The following is a 15,515-nucleotide window of genomic DNA, read 5'->3' as shown; positions in this document are numbered from 1 at the left end:
TGAGCATACTCGCTAAGGACAATTGCTCGATCGAGCATTGTCCTTAGCGTACCTGCCTGCTTGGAAGTAAAGGTTCAGCTGCCGGCGTGAGTTGCAGCACTGAGCAGGGGAAGCGGGGGGGAGAGAGGGAGAGAGATCTACCCTCCGTTTCTCCCTGCTCTCCTCCACCGCCGGCAGCCGAATCTTTGCTCCCGAGCGGGCAGGTACTCACTAAGGGCAATGCTCGATCGAGCAATTGCCCTTACCGAGTATGCTCACTCATCTCTAGTCAGGAAGGAATTTTATTTCTCTTAAATGGGGAAAATCATTTTCTACCTCATTATTTTATTTTGCCTTCCTCTGGATCAACATTGGGGGTAGTAGGCTGAACTGGATGGACATAGGCCTGTTTTTGGCCTTACACACTATGTTACGTAGCCATGCACTCCAAGGGCATGTTCATATAGCAAAATTAACAGGCGGAGTTTTCAGAGTGAATTCCGCCTCTAAGAACCGCATCAAAATCTGCGGCTTTATGCATGTGGAATTTGCCCTGTCAATGCGCAAAATCTGCGTGCAGAATCCTGATTCACAAACTAGCATATTTTACTAGTGCAAAAGCGCAAAAAACAATTTTCCATGTTGGAATTCTGCACAAGGATTCTCCCCATTGACAGGGCAAATTCAGCGTGTGAATGCACATCAAAAAGACACAGTTTTTGATGCAGAACATGCAACGAAGAATTCTGCTGTCTGAACACAGTCTGAGTGTTAATATTGTGCTACAGATTTTGGTGCGGACCCGCGCCAAAGCCCACATCAGAACCTACAGTTTAGTACAGATTTTGACGCAGATCTGCAGCAGTGAGGTCCATCGCACTAAACAGTGTGGAATTTGAAGTAGATTTATTATTTGTTTTTTGATCAATCAATGAAGTAGAGGAATTGAAGTGGATTTTAGTGCAGATTTTCCATTGCAGAAAAGTGAAGGCACCCTTAGGCCTCATGTCCACGGGGAAAATCAGGCCCGCCGCGGATTCTCCATGCAGAATCCTGCAGCAGGTCCCCTCTTTCCCACGGACATGAGGCCTAAAAAGAGGAATAACTTACCTGTCCGGATGCTGCGGATCTTTCCTCCGTCGCGGCCGGATCTTCTTTCTGCGGCCCAGCGGATGTGCTCGGCACGCCGGCAACGTGCCGCGCGCATGCGCCGTGCACTCTTTATTTTTTTTAACTCCTGCTCTCTCACACTCCCATACCGGAGAGTAGGAATTCAGCTGCAGGTGTGCCGTGGATCCGGACGGCTTTCATAGGCTTCAATAGAAGGCTGCGGGAGCCATCCCCGTGGGAGACCCGCACTAAAATGGAGCATCCTGCGGGTGTTTTCCGTGCCTCAAGGGAAAATGATATCCGCAGGTATTTAATTACCTGCGGGTGTCCAATGCATCCCTATGGGGTGCGGATCATGCGTGCGGGTGATCCACTGCGGATCTGTCCCCGTGGACATAAGACCTTAGGGTATATCCGAATGTTGCGAAATATCGGTACAAATTTCACTCCCTCGTTTAAAATGTGAAATCTGGCCTGAAAAGCCAAAGCACAAATTGACACGCTGAGGATTTAAAATCGGCACTGGAGGTCCATTTACACTGCAGATTTCTCAGCATTTCTGCACCGTGTGACCTTGGGGTCCGTTCCCATCAGCACTGAACTCCACTAAAATACAGGTTGAAGTAGCGCATCATGCAGCACTATTTTATTCTGTAAAATGCTGTGCAGAAACTGAATGGACCCCATTATATTACATTTTTTCTGTGGTTTGGTACGATTACGACAATGCAAAGATTTTTTAAAGGTTTTTTCACTTCTGCACAATAAAAAAAACCTTTTTTTAGAAACAATTTTTTTTTTTTTGCATCGCTGCATTCAAAGTCCCATAACTTTTTACATTTTCTATCAATGGAGCTCTGTGAGGGCTTTTTTTTTTTTTTTGCGTGATGAGCTGTCGTTTTTATCAGTACCTTTTTGGGGCATATCTGGCTTTTTAAAATCACTTCCATTGGAGGCGAAATGAACTAAACATTTTGGCTCCGGCTTTTTTTTATAGTGTCTGCTGTGCAGTATAAAAAGTGTGTTCAATTTATTGTAGGGGTCTTACAGATGCAACAATTCCAAGGATGTGGTTTTTTTTTTAAAGGGGAAAGTGTGCGTTTTTTTTTTTTTTTTTACATTTTGTATGTCCTTGTTGGGGGCTTCAAACTGTGATTGCACTCATAATACATTGCAGTACTTTTCTACATTGCAGTACTTCTACTGCAGTGCATTGTCACAAATCATACTGATCACAGGCCATGGAATCCCGCAGCAAATATGCAGCAGCCAAATCCACACCTAATGTCGGGACTTGCCCGGGGTTCCATCCTCCCCAGTGCACAGTGTGACGTCCACACTATGGGGGCTCCTGTCTGGGGGGGAGAAGTGTCTGATCCGGAGTAACCCCACCTGCCGGCTCCAGAGCAGCCTGGGTGAGGATAGCAGCCAGAGCCCGGCAGGAGGGGAGAACCCACAGCGCCGCACACAGCGGATGTGCGGCCCAGGAAGTGATGCTGTACGAACATGGCTGCGTCCTGCTAGTAGGAAGATTCCCCGGCTTCCTTACGAGCGCGGCTGTGTGATGTGAGCGGCGGACAGCCGAGCGAGGAGGTGCGGGCACAAGTAAGAGAGCGCCGGCTGTGAGCCGCTCTGTATGTCGGCCGCCGCTCAGCAGTCCCGTCGGAGGGGCCAGTAACCCCGCAGCCCGGAGGCGGTGATGCAACCCGACAGCCGTGGCGGGCCGTTCACACGGAGTGCTGGCCGTACGTGTGCTGCTAGAATACGGACCACCTGATTAGGGCTCCTGACCACGGGCGATATGTCACTGTTATCCGCTGCGATGATCCGCCGCAGTGAACACAGTGAACGCTCCCAATAGACTAAGGCTCCCTGTCCACGAGCGTTGCGGTATCCCGCGGCGGATCTCCACTGCCACCCGTGAGCAGGAGCCGGCACACGGTTCTCCGCAGGTCAGCCTATGTAACAGATAGGCTGACCGCGGAGAATCGGGGCAATTCACAGCATCCTGCGAATTGCCGGCCGCGAGTGGAGAATCGCAATGATTCTCCGCTCGTGGACAGGAGGCCGCCGCTTTCCATAGCAACGCCATGGAATGCTTCATCCTGTGTGATTCACCGGCGATTTACTGCCGGCGAATTCACGGTCGCAGACAGGGGGCGTTACTATGGAAAGTACAGTCCGACGTCCACAAGCGGAGAATCAAAGCGATTCTCTGCTTGCGGGATTTAAGTCGCGGCATGCTGCGATTTTCTGCAGTGAGCCTATCTGTCAGATAGGCTCACCGCGGAGACCTGTCAGTGCTCCCCCATGGCGGAATGCGATATTCTGTCACGACCGTGGACAGGCTATTTTTCTGCGATAAAACGCCGTCTGAAAACCACAACCATCTGAAGCTTTGGATTCCAATGGATGTCCTCAGATGGGCGATTGTCTGGTGCGTAAAATCGTCTGTCCGGCAAACATATGGAGCTCGTTGCAGACGGAAGAGATAGGACTTGTCCTATCCTTTGCCGGAACACGCCGGCTGTTCTCAGAGACTGCTATGAGAGGTGTCGGGAAGAGAGGGAGTTGAGCCGTGGCTCACATTGCTAAAGTCCCTCCCCCTCCTGGCAGCTCCCATAGGCTTCTATTGCCGCTATCAGCCGGCAAGGGGAGGGGTCTTAGCAGTGCTAAGGTGTCTCCCCGACACATGGAATTCTGCGCTGCGGTGTAAATACGCCACGGCCCAGCCGTGTGAACAGGTGAGAGAGCGGGAGATTTAGCTGCAACTTAGTTGTGGCCTTCTCTTGTTCATGCAGTCTTTGGACACAAAGGCTGTTTTCACACCTGCGCTGCGGGTTCCATGCAGGAAAGGGGAATCCCCGTGGCTGAATGGCTTTATCTCTGGACGCAACCGAACAGCATCGGACTTCATTACCTATAATGGGGTCCACTTGCTTTTTGCCCATCTGCCCGGCTTTTGGACAAAGGCAAAAGTACTGTGTACGGCGCACTTCCGATATTTTCATCCACATCTGTGATGGAATCTCCAGCCAGCGGGTCCAACATGGATGTGAAACCGGCCTAAACTGGTGTATTCAGACGTGCGTTTCTTAGGCCAGGCTCACGTGGGCGTATGTTTATCTGTACACCTCTGTGATACGCAGTAACTTGCCTACGTACACGTCCTCCCATACACAATTATGTGGGAAATATAAACAAAAACAAACTGGTGTCCTGCGCATGACAGCGTGTGTGGGTGCACTGTCATGCGCAGTACAATTTTGCCGCCATTCGTGGCAGTACGCAGGGTTTTGGCCGGCTTCACAGCTGTAAAAACACTGTACAATGCTGTAGGACCCCTACAGTGTTTTATGCTGACGGCCATGTGAAAGTTGTTTATGGGAGCATAAAACAAAGTGCGCATGCAGCTATATGCAGTCTCTGCCGGCAGAGCGTATGCCTATAAAATGGGTAAAACGCTGCTGGAAGACCCTCAGCGTTATACGCTTGTGAGCACCGTGCTGATGGAAGACAGGATTTGCCACAAGCAGCATGAATTGATGAACCCTTCCTGTCAGCTGCTCAGAGCATGTTTGTACCTCCATCTAATTTTTCTGTCCACATGGGCCAATATTCCTGCAGAAGTATTTCAGTACCTAGTAGAATCTATGGTACAAGGAATTGCTATGGTTCTAAAGGCCGAAGGAGGTCCAGCACGCTACTACATAAGGCGTCTTTAACCCCTTCCCGCCACAGGACCTAAATGTATGTCCTGGCAGAGGGGTACTTAACACAATAGGACGAACACTTACGTCATGTGGATAGCGCTAGATCACTAGAGAACCCGTGCTATCCGGCAGCGGGAGCCGGCTGTCACTGATAGCCGGCCTCCTGTAGCAACAGTGGGGGTGCATCGGACCAGTGACCCCCGCTGTTAACCCCTTCCCTGACGCGATCTATGTAGATCACAGCATGTAAAGGGTTTACAGAGGGAGCGTGCTCCCTCTGTGACGTCATCAGAATCTCGCGATGAAATTGCAGAGAGCCCGATGGATGGCCATTGCAACAGGACACCAGATACAGGCGTCCTGCATTGGCAGTGCCTTTGATCACTAATACAAGCGATAAGGCATTGCAGGACAGAAGTCCTGCAATGCCTTATCATAGCGATCATTGGTGTGATTGTACAAGTCCCCTACAGGGTCTTAAAGTGTAAAAAATAAATAAAGTATACCCCCCACCCCCTTTTTATGCTTTTTCCCATATTAGCATAGATTAAAAATCCCTCATATTTGGTAGCGTCGTATTCTGTAACGATGCATACAATAAATTAAACACGCTTTTTATCCTGCATGGCGAAAAGTGTAAAATAAAACCTTAAAAAAACGAAGCGCAAAATGCTTTTTTTTTCATTTTGCCTTCCAAAAAAACGCAATATAAGTGACCAAAAAAGCTATATGTACCCCAAAATAGTAGTAATAGAAACTACCGCTCGTCTCGCAAATAATAAGCCCTCACAGAGCTCCATCCATGGAAAAATAAAAGTTATAGGACTTTGAATGCAGCCATTTAGAAAAAAACATAATTTCCAAAAAAGAGTTTTTATTGCGGAAAAACCTAAAAAAAAATAAGAATTTTGGTATTGTTGTAATCGTACCGACCCGCGGAAACAAATTATTGTATTATTTATGCTGCATGGTTAACGCTGTAAAGAAAAAAAAATCTAGGGCAGAATTGATGTTTTCTCTCCCTGCGATCATAAAAAAAATTAATAAAAGTTTTACAATATAGTCTATGTACCCAAAAATAGCACCAATAAAAACTACAGTTCACCACGCAAAAAACAAGCCCTTATACGGCCGTGTCGATGGAAAAATAAAAAAGTTATGGCTTTTGAAAAATGGAGATGAAAATCCGCCAAAAATTGTTGCGTCCTTAAAGGGGTTGTCCCGCGCCGAAACGGGTTTTTTTTTTTTTTTCAACCCCCCCCCCCTCCCCCCCCCCGTTCGGCGCGAGACAACCCCGATGCAAGGGTTAAAAAAGAACACCGGAGAGTGCTTACCTGAATCCCCGCGCTCCGGTGACTTCTTACTTACCTGCTGAAGATGGCCGCCGGGATCTTCTCCCTCGGTGGACCGCAGGGCTTCTGTGCGGTCCATTGCCGATTCCAGCCTCCTGATTGGCTGGAATCGGCACGTGACGGGGCGGAGCTACACGGAGCCGGCATCCTGCACGAGCGGCCCCATTGAGAAAAGAAGAAGACCCGGACTGCGCAAGCGCGGCTAATTTGGCCATTAGACGCCGAAAATTAGTCGGCTCCATGGGAACGAGGACGCTAGCAACGGAGCAGGTAAGTGAAAAACTTCTTAGAACTTCTGTATGGCTCATAATTAATGCACAATGTACATTACAAAGTGCATTAATATGGCCATACAGAAGTGTATAGACCCACTTGCTGCCGCGGGACAACCCCTTTAAGCCCAAAATAGGCCAAGTCCTTAAGGGGTTAATAATGTGGCCATTCAGTGTACAATTCTAGGCATTTATGAAGTAAATACATCAGAGTTACAGTTTGGCCCTCTGTCCACAGACGAGGGGGGAGCGCTGACAGGTCTCAGCGGTGAGCCTATCTGACAGACTCACCGCGTAGAATCACAGCAAATCGCGGCATGCCGCAATTTAGATTCCGCGAGTGGAGAATTGTGGATGCTGCGGCTGCGTTTTCCATAGCAACGCTATGGAAAGCTTCACACAGGGTGATCGCTGTTGGATTCACGCCCGTGGACATGCAGCCTTTCTCTTTTTGTTTTAATAGTCTGCTACAATGTATCAATGTCGGTAAGATTTGTTTTCCATTCTTGTATTTGTAATGTCAATATGTTTTCTTCCTAAGGATATCTGAATATCTTTTAAACCAAACTAATCAAAAAAGTGGGGAAGCTGCTTGCCTCTGAGAATGAAGACGGTGCTAATGGTAGCAGAAAAGCCTTCACTGGCTCAGTCTATTGCCAAAATCCTTTCCAAAGGTAAGGGGAATTGTACTGAAATAGATCAATATAAAATGCAACTTTATGCTGTGAATAAGGACTGGGCGACCTTGCAAAAAATTAAAATCTCCATATACCGTATATTTCAGGGTATAAGATCACCCCCCAACTGTCGCCTTATACGCCTGGAATACGGTGTAAAAAAAAAAAAAAAGCTAATGCTGTGATCGGCTAACTCATGCGCCGTCAGCCAATCACAGCCATTCAACATTGAATAGCTGTGATTGACTGATGCCACATGGCATCAGACAATCACAGCCATTCAATGATGTCATTGAATGGCTGTGATTGGCTGACGGCGAGTGAGTTAGCCAATCACAGCATTAGCTTTCTGGAGGCGGGGATTTCAAGCCCCGCATCCAGAAAGCAATGCTCTGTCGGGGACGAGGAGGGAGGGAATATATGGTGTGTGTGTGTGTATGTATATGTGTGTGTGTATATATGTGTGTGTGTATATATATATATATATATATATATATATATATATATATATATATATATATATATATATGTGTGTGTGTGTGTGTGTGTGTGTTTTATTCAACAGTTTTCTGTGGTCATGGTGATACAAAGTTTTAGGGTTTTTTCCAGGTATTATAACTTTTCTACAACAAACAATTTTTTAAAAGTTTTTAATTGCTTCGCTGCATTCCAAGACGCATAAGGTGTGTGAGATCTATATTTTTTTTTTTCGTGCGATGAGTTTTTAGCCTTCATCAGTACCATTTTGGGGCACATGTGACTTTTTATTTTCATTTTTAGAAGGTGGATGAATGAAAAATAGCAATTCCAGCATTGTTTTTAATAAATAATAATGGTAATATTTTTAAATTACTGGTTATTACGAACCTGGCGATTCTTTTTTTTTTTTAATAATTGTATTTTTATTAACAGAATTTTTCATACAAAAAAGAAAAATAATATTACAGCAAACAAACAAATTTCTATATCCATTGCCGGATATACAACTGGCTTAAACAAATTTCTTGCAGGACAGACATCAAAAATGAAAAAAAAATTGTGACGAGATTGCAGAACCTGGGGATTCTTAACCTTTAAAAGTTTTTTTCATAATTGTGTTCTTTTTTCTGTTATTTACCCTTTTTTTTAAACATATTTAACAATTTAACACTTTTTTTCCTTCTTTAAAGGGACTTGCAGGCTAGCAGAATACTGCAAGAAATCGGCTGATACAGCAGCCACCGGTTCTTGCACTCGATCAGTGTCACTGTCAGGCCGGCCAATGTTCTCACATAATCATGATAAGTAGATGTGTTGGGCAGCTGTCGCATTGGTTGTTTTTATTTGTAAGAATTAGAACACGCTCCTGATACATTCACCCAGCCCTGGAGGAACCTTTCACAGCATGCAATGTGACAGACAGCAGGTAAACTTTAGTGAAACACAGAAGTAGAGAACCTTTTAGGCTGGATTCGCATGGGACGGATTAGCTGCAGAATTTCCGTGCGGGTTGTCCACACGGAAATTCCGCACGCGGCTCGTAATCCTGGGATTAGCCAGCAAAGTGGACGAGATTTTGCAAAAATCTCATTCACACGCAGCAGCCGATCCGTTGCGGACAAATGGTGCAGAAACGGCCATGCAACGCGAAAATTAAAGACGCAGCATGTCATTTCCCTAGTGTCATTTCTGCTGCCTTTCAGGGACATTTTCAGCTTAGGGAAAAGCCAGAAGTCCAATGGAGCCGCCGGGAGAGTAGGAGCCTGAGTCTCCACTAATGTGTACCCAACTTTGAAGCGGTTGTACCACACCTTTATCTGTGTGATGCCCGTTGCTTCCCCCCAAAGTCCTTTTGAATCTTGCGGATCCTTTCCACTTGGGAATCGCCAAGCTTTGCACAAAACTTAATGCAGTGGCGTTGTTCAAGTTTTTTTGTCATTTTCTCAAAAAAGAAAATCAGACGGTGCTCACTTACCCTTCCTCACTAATCGGCTGTCTGCCGGCGACTGACAGCTTCTGTAGACAGGATAAAAAATCCCAGCATGCGCATTAAGGTCGTCTACATACTGCACCAAGCAGTGCCTTCCTAGCTTTGTTTGTTTACGCACAAAAAAAATTAAGCTGGGATACTTTTTGAATACTTTGTGCTTGATCCTCCTTAAAGGGGTTCAGTCATAAAAAAAAAAAATACTTACTAAGGATGAGCGAGTATACTCGCTAAGGCACTACTTGTTTGAGTAATGTGCCTTAGACGAGTATCTCCCTGCTCGTCCTTAAAGATTCGGGGGCCGCCGCGGGGCGGGGAGCTGTGGGGGAGAGCGGGGAGGAACGGAGGGGAGATCTCTCTCTCCCGCCCGCTCTCCCCTGCTCCCCACCGCGACTCACCTGTCAGCCGGGCGGTCCCCGAATCTTTATGGACGAGCAGGGAGATACTCGTCTAAGGCACATTACTCGAACGAGTAGTGCCTTAGTGAGTATACTTGCTCATCCTTAAAACTTACCTATTCCTTCCCTGTCAGTTTTTTTACCGCATCTTCTCCTGGCTCCTGCAGTTTTCTGGGTCACCTCACTGCAAGTCGGACAATTTTTCTTTTTCCGGTGACGAAGTGTCCATTCTCGGCAGTCTTCTTCCTTCAGGTCAATGTATGCATGCGTGCTGTCTCGCAATAATAGTATATAAACACTCGTGGCGAGACAGTGCGCATGTGCAGGCTCAGTGGTGGCTCGGTATTCCATGCTAGGCCGTGAACGCTACATCACTAGTGACATAACGTACACTGACCTGCCGGAAGGAGACTCCCGAGAATGGACGCTCCAAAACAGGAGGAATAGGATCCGGCCGGCTTGTGGAGAGGTGAACCGGAGAACTGGAGGAGACAGGAGAAGATCGGGGAGGAGAAGATGTGGTAAGAAGACTGATGGGGGAGGAATAGGTAAGTGTTGATTTTTTTTTTTCTTCTAATGACAAAACCTCTTTAACGGCAGTATGTATATAACTAATATATATATTCATTGGTTATATACATACATGCACTCATTGTTTAAAAAATCAAGCACCTAGAGGGAGTAGTCGTTTTGCTAAAGTTACATATCTGGCAGATATGCAAATGATTAGATGATTAGCCTATAGAAAGGCCCTCTGAGGCTACTTGTCGGTAGTGACCCCTTTTTCTGCTTGTGTAGAGCTTGTTGACCACTGGGCGCTTTAACGATGCAATCACAAAGATTTCGCCCAGTTAACAGGGTTTGAGACAAGCACATTATTAGAATGTGAGACGCTGGATGGCTAGATCAAGGAATTGCCTGCCACCTGGGCCATTATGACCAGACCGATAGGAGGTGTTGTGACCAGTAAATGCATGAACACAAGACGAGGGGGCTCAGGACGCCCTTCACAGACCACCAGGAGAGAGGATCATCTGACAAATATGAGTAGCTCCAACTGTTTCATTGTCCACCGTCCAAAGACACGTGGCACCATTATTATATAGGTCCCTTTGTATGGTTCGGAACCATTTCCAGACACTTGGCTGAAGGACATTTGGTGTCATGGTTCACATTACATGTACTGCCTTTGACAACCACTATTTGCAGTGATGTCATGAACCATGAAACTGGACTGCCACAGAGTGGAACCGGGTTGTTTTCAGCAATGAATGTGAGGGACTGCCTTCCATCACTTGTAAGATTGGTGCCGTGAATTAGGTTCTTTTTCAGTGCGTCCATATCACACAATATTTTATATATTAAACTGGTTGTGCCAAGATAGAAAGTTATTTCCCATCCTCTGGACAGTTTGGTTTTCTGATCGGTGGGGGTGCTTCTGCTAGGACTCTCGCGAATGCCGAGAACAGGAGTCCCAAAGGTCCCTGTTTGAATGGAGCCGTGATCACACATGCGCACTACTGCTCCATTCATTCCATTGGGATTACTGACCATACCAAATGCTTAAACTCTGGCGTTGTCACTTAAATGAATGGAGCTGCAGCGTGCGAGTGTCTGGCAGTTGCTCCATTCATGCATTCACTGATGGAAAAATGGAAAAGTGTTGGGTCTGAATATGGTGACGAGAAGCATGTTTTTGTTTTTAATGGTATTGTATTTTTTAAACATGGCAAAACATTAAATAACTATAAAAATGTGTTATTGCTATAATTATATAGACTCACAGAATAAAGTGAACTTGTAATTTTTTTTACTATTCCATGAATACCATAAAAACTCCCCCTTACTACCTCATAGCACAACTGTATTTTTTTTTCTTTCACCTCACTTAAGTTTTTTAGTACATTCTTTGGTACTTTAAATGGTATCATAAAAAATACTTGTCCTGCAAAAGAATAGCGAATAGAGATGAGCGAATATACTCATTTCGAGTAATTACTTGATCGAGCACCGCGATTTTCGAGTACTTCCGTACTCGGGTGAAAAGATTCGGGGGGCGCCGGGGGGTGGGGGGAGGCGTGGCGGAGCGGGGGGTAGCAGCGGGGAACAGGGGGGAGCCCTCTCCCTCCCCCCCTACTCCCTGCTGCAACCCCCGAAAAAGGGGCGTGGCCGAGTAGGTTCGCTCATCTCTAATAGCGAATAATAAACTCATACAGCTCTGTATGATTGACTATGCTGACTGAAAAATTTTAAAAGCTATTGTTCTCGAATGACGGGGACCGAAAAATGAAAAACCAAACAAGTGGTAAAAATGGGCAGCTCTTATTAGGGTTTTCTTTCTCCCTAGGTTGTGCCACCTCTCGGAAAGGCCTGAATGGAGCATGCTCTGTACACGACTACACAGGATCTTTCCAAGGACAGAGTGTGCGATTCAAGATGACCTCTGTCTGTGGCCATGTCATGAGCTTGGACTTTATAGGTAAGTCGGGCTGCATATTATGAAGCGGACTTGACAGAGATTTCTCGGCCCATTTTATAAGTGGTGTTGCTTTGTCAAATCTTATGATACATACTTCATACATACTATTGCCAGAAATCGTGCACATTCATGCAGTGTTAATTGACATACAGGATATAGAATGATTCAGCAAGGTGCACAGAATGAAGCTATCATGTTTCACAAGTAAGGTCAGGCATGACTGAATGTTTCAATCATGCATATTTCTAAGAGCTGAATGGACATATGTACTACTTTTATTTGGCATACAAAAAAACTTCATAGTGGTGATATTAATTCTCTTCCCACAGGATCAATAACAAATCATTGAGGATCCCATGGACCTATTGTGGTTCCATCAGGTTTCCATTTTTTTCTGCTGGCTTGATTGGCACAGATTGGTACTATGTTTTTAGCAACAAACAATAGTATAAACCTGCTAGAAGGGAAAACAAAATGCGAAGAGACATAAGCTGCCCATACACATTCAACAACTGTCGGTTGAATGACTGTTCATCCAACAGCTGTTTCTTGTCCGTGTCATTGGGGGACATAGCTGGGGGACGTGGATATATCTACTGCTACTAGGAGGCGGACAGTAAGCAAAAAGTGTTAGCTCATATGATCGGCTATACCTCTCCTGCAGACACCAAGCTAATTTAGTGTCGGTAGGAGGCAGACTTCTTCGTTCATCGGTCTTCAGCTGTTACCTTTTTGAACCTGGGACTACAGGGTTAGCACTAGACTCTCCATATTATCCCACTGAGGAGGGCCAACAGGCTGGCGTTAACCATTCTGGTTTTGGCCCAACTCTCAGAAGACAAGGAGGCACAGTCAATTGTTAGTTTGACCCTGACCCGCCGCTATAGTTTTTCCCCAGGCCCCTCCCCACCCGTATTGGAGCACTGCCTTCCTTCTTAGCTAGAGCCACATATTTTGCATACTCTCGCTGCAGTACCAAATTTACATACGGACATTCAGAGCCTTTGTGCCATAACTGTCTGCCATTGTGACAGTCTGCCGAACTTTCGCATAAGCTGTTAACTCTGGTTGATAGCCTGATAGTTGCAGTGAAGGATGCACCTTGCAGTGAGGGATAGTTGCACCTGCTACACCGCAGAAGCCTTTTCCTTTAGATGCCCGAAGGTTTTACCTTCTCATGTGGAGTACAACAACATTTTAGCCAGATAATGAAACCTCTCCAACAAGCACTTCACCAAAACCAAAGCGTTTAGATGTCATGTATCCCTTCCCAGAAGAGTAAGGGCTTATGCCCACGGACAGAGCGGGATACGTCCACGGATTTATGCCGCGGGAGTACCGTGGTAGTAAACAAAAAGTCCCCGCTGGTGATCGCGGAAAAACATGCGTTTTTCCACAGTCTCCATTAATACTATATTAATGGAGACCTCCGCTGCGAAAAAACGCGGTGAAATAGAACATGTTTTTTTCCCCGCAGCGGAAATCCGCAGTAGAATCATGCATGTGAGCACTAACAAGCAGAAAAACTATTAGGTTCAATAGAACCTAATACCTGCATTATTCCGCCATGGATTTTTGCTGTGGGGAACGTGGCAGAAATCCGTCCGTGGGCATTAGCCCTTAGTCAAGAAGTGGTCGTCTTCACCAACAGAGGATCCCCCCGTGTACCGTTTAAGGAAACACCACCCAGCCTATGGTGGACGCTACATCCTTTCAGGATGTGCATGAAAATAAATTAGAATTCCTAGCCAAAACTTCCTTTGAGGCAGTAGGTTTGGTGTTTTGGCATGTTTTCGCTTCTACTTGGGTCAGTAGGACCATTACTGCATGGGCTAAACAATTTTGCCACAGCATTCTTTCCATCTGTCCTCCGGAAGAATTAGTTGACATTGCATATCAGATAGGCCAGGTGTGAAAATTTATCTGTGAATCCTCCCTTAATGCAGCCAGACCAATGCTTTGGTTCATGTGATATGCACACTATCCCCTCAATGTGTAATAGTTCCTGCTTCTCTCTTAGAATGATTCAAGGGGTTCTATTCCAATCTTTTCATTTTACCCAAGAAGGATGGCACTATCAGACGGATTTAAAGAAGTTCAATCAGTATTTCAAGGTTTGACACGTCTGCATGGAATCGCTGAGATCTTTCATTGTATCCATTGAACCTTTGGAGTTTCTGTCCTCCACCGACATCAAGGATTTCCTTGTCTGTCGAGTGCAAAGGCAGTTCCTCCGTGGTTGGCCACTGCTCCTGAGTCTTCAAAAAAGTTTTGGCATCAGTGATGGCTCTTCTGCACCCCAATGGTAAAGTAGCCATCCTCTATCTAGACGGCATCTTGGTAAAGGCTCCAACCCAGTCGGAAAACATGAAGAGTCTCCATATTACACTGGACACTCAGTCTTGGTTCGGGTGGGTCATCAACCTCTGCAAGTCCTCCCTTTCACCGTTGCAACATCTGGACTTTCTGGGTTTCTCCTTCGACAAGGCCCTTGCCCGTGTCCTACTCCTGCTACAGAAACTACATCTTCTTCAGGTGAAAATGCGGTCCTTGCAAATTTTATTCTCCGTGGCCATTTGTCACTAAATGAAAGTGCTGGGGCTGATGGTCTCCTTTTTCGAGGGTATTCCATTCGGCCAATTTCATGCTCTGCCTCTCCAGTGGGCCATTCTCTCTTGGTTCAGACATATCCATAGAATCCCTCGATCAGTAAATCTGCCTTCCTTTGCATCTTCAACACTCCCTTCTCTTATGGCTGGATTCTCCACAGATCCATCTGGGACGATTTTTCCTGACTACACTAGCACGTACTCGCCACAGACTCCAGCCTCCTTGTCTGGGGGAGGTACAATGCAGAAACTCACGGAGCAAGGCACTTGGACTGTAGGGGAATCTGCCCTCCCGATAAACGGGTTGGAACTTTGGGCCATTCTTCTGTCGCTTCAACACTTTGCACCCCAGCTAACAGGTCTCCTTCATAATTCCCCGGACTGAATTTCAGTTCCCGTATGTCTTCTTTCCCTTTACACTCATCCCACGACTTCTCAAGATCATCAAAATGGAAGGCTCCCTAATAATTTTTATTGCTGCAGACTGGCCTAGACGCACATGGTACGCGACTCTCGTCTACCTGCTCATTGAAACTTCGTGGTGCCTTCCTCTTCAAGATCATCTTCTCTTACAGAGTTTCCTCTTTAACCTGAGTTTGTCTGTGCCTCATTTAACAGTGTGACAATTGAAGCCACGATTCTGAGAGCCTGTGCATTTGTGGAACCCCTCATTCAAACTATTATGAAAGCTAGAAAACGCTCCTCCTCTCAGGTTTACCATTGTGACTGGAAAACTTTCTTCTTCTGGTGCGAACAACACAACTTCCATCCTATGTGCCTATCTCTATCCCACCTGCTGTCCTTCCCCCAGGAGGGTTTGGACATGGGCTTTAGGCTTCAGTTCCCTAAAAGGTCAGATGGGTGTCAATTCTTTTTCAATGTCCCCTGGCTTCAAAGTCAGCTATCTGTAACTTTCTACAGGTGGGCGCTCACACTGCCCCTCCATACAATTTTCCTGTA

The 15,515-nt window shown here is 46.1% G+C and overlaps 1 protein-coding gene across 2 annotated transcripts in view; it reads left to right on the top strand.

Annotated features, from left to right (window-relative positions):
• Positions 1 to 2,524: 2,524 nt before the first annotated feature.
• Positions 2,525 to 15,515, top strand: part of TOP3B (DNA topoisomerase III beta) — a 60,492-nt gene continuing 47,501 nt past the window's right edge. Inside the window, exons 1-3 of one of the 2 annotated variants that reach the window (XM_066603510.1) lie at positions 2,525 to 2,682; positions 6,968 to 7,100; positions 11,815 to 11,946. In XM_066603510.1, coding sequence (XP_066459607.1) covers positions 7,031 to 7,100; positions 11,815 to 11,946 — 202 coding nt within the window. In that variant the 5' untranslated portion in view covers positions 2,525 to 2,682; positions 6,968 to 7,030. Of the gene's footprint in view, positions 2,695 to 6,967; positions 7,101 to 11,814; positions 11,947 to 15,515 lie in introns of both variants that reach the window. The other variant, XM_066603509.1, reaches the window with a different exon arrangement.

The sequence above is a fragment of the Eleutherodactylus coqui genome, chromosome 5 (genome assembly GCF_035609145.1).
Source record: "Eleutherodactylus coqui strain aEleCoq1 chromosome 5, aEleCoq1.hap1, whole genome shotgun sequence".
NCBI lineage: Eukaryota > Metazoa > Chordata > Amphibia > Anura > Eleutherodactylidae > Eleutherodactylus > Eleutherodactylus coqui.
This window is presented reverse-complemented; position numbering and strand designations above follow the sequence as displayed.